Source organism: Penaeus monodon, chromosome 29 (assembly GCF_015228065.2).
Source record: "Penaeus monodon isolate SGIC_2016 chromosome 29, NSTDA_Pmon_1, whole genome shotgun sequence".
In the NCBI taxonomy this organism is placed as follows: domain Eukaryota; kingdom Metazoa; phylum Arthropoda; class Malacostraca; order Decapoda; family Penaeidae; genus Penaeus; species Penaeus monodon.
The window spans coordinates 14738746-14739020 of NC_051414.1; the positions used below are offsets into that span (position 1 = coordinate 14738746).

The following is a 275-nucleotide window of genomic DNA, read 5'->3' on the forward strand; positions in this document are numbered from 1 at the left end:
TTGTGCAGTTGTGAATCAGTAAAATATAAAATATACTTTTATAATTTCTGCTACTACTTGTACCCATTAATGCTCTTGAACATTACAGATTAGCAGCATTAGCAGTGCTTTTGGCACTGACACTAGCACAGAAACAAAATACTTTGGTGCTAGTGGACACGTTAGCGACTCGGGAGACTCATTCTATCTTCCTGAAGTCACTCCAAGGTGAGTTTGCATCTCTCTCTTTCTCTTCCTTGCCCTGTGCCAGTGTTTGTCTGTGTCTTGTATAGAAT

At 39.6% G+C, this 275-nt stretch overlaps 1 protein-coding gene across 1 annotated transcript in view; it reads left to right on the plus strand.

Annotated features, from left to right (window-relative positions):
- LOC119591760 (dolichyl-diphosphooligosaccharide--protein glycosyltransferase 48 kDa subunit-like) overlaps positions 1-275 on the plus strand; it is a 9267-nt gene that overhangs the window by 278 nt on the left and 8714 nt on the right. The window contains exon 2 of the mRNA XM_037940506.1: positions 57-207. Within this exon, the coding sequence (XP_037796434.1) occupies positions 57-207 (151 nt within the window). The remainder of the gene's footprint in view (positions 1-56; positions 208-275) is intronic.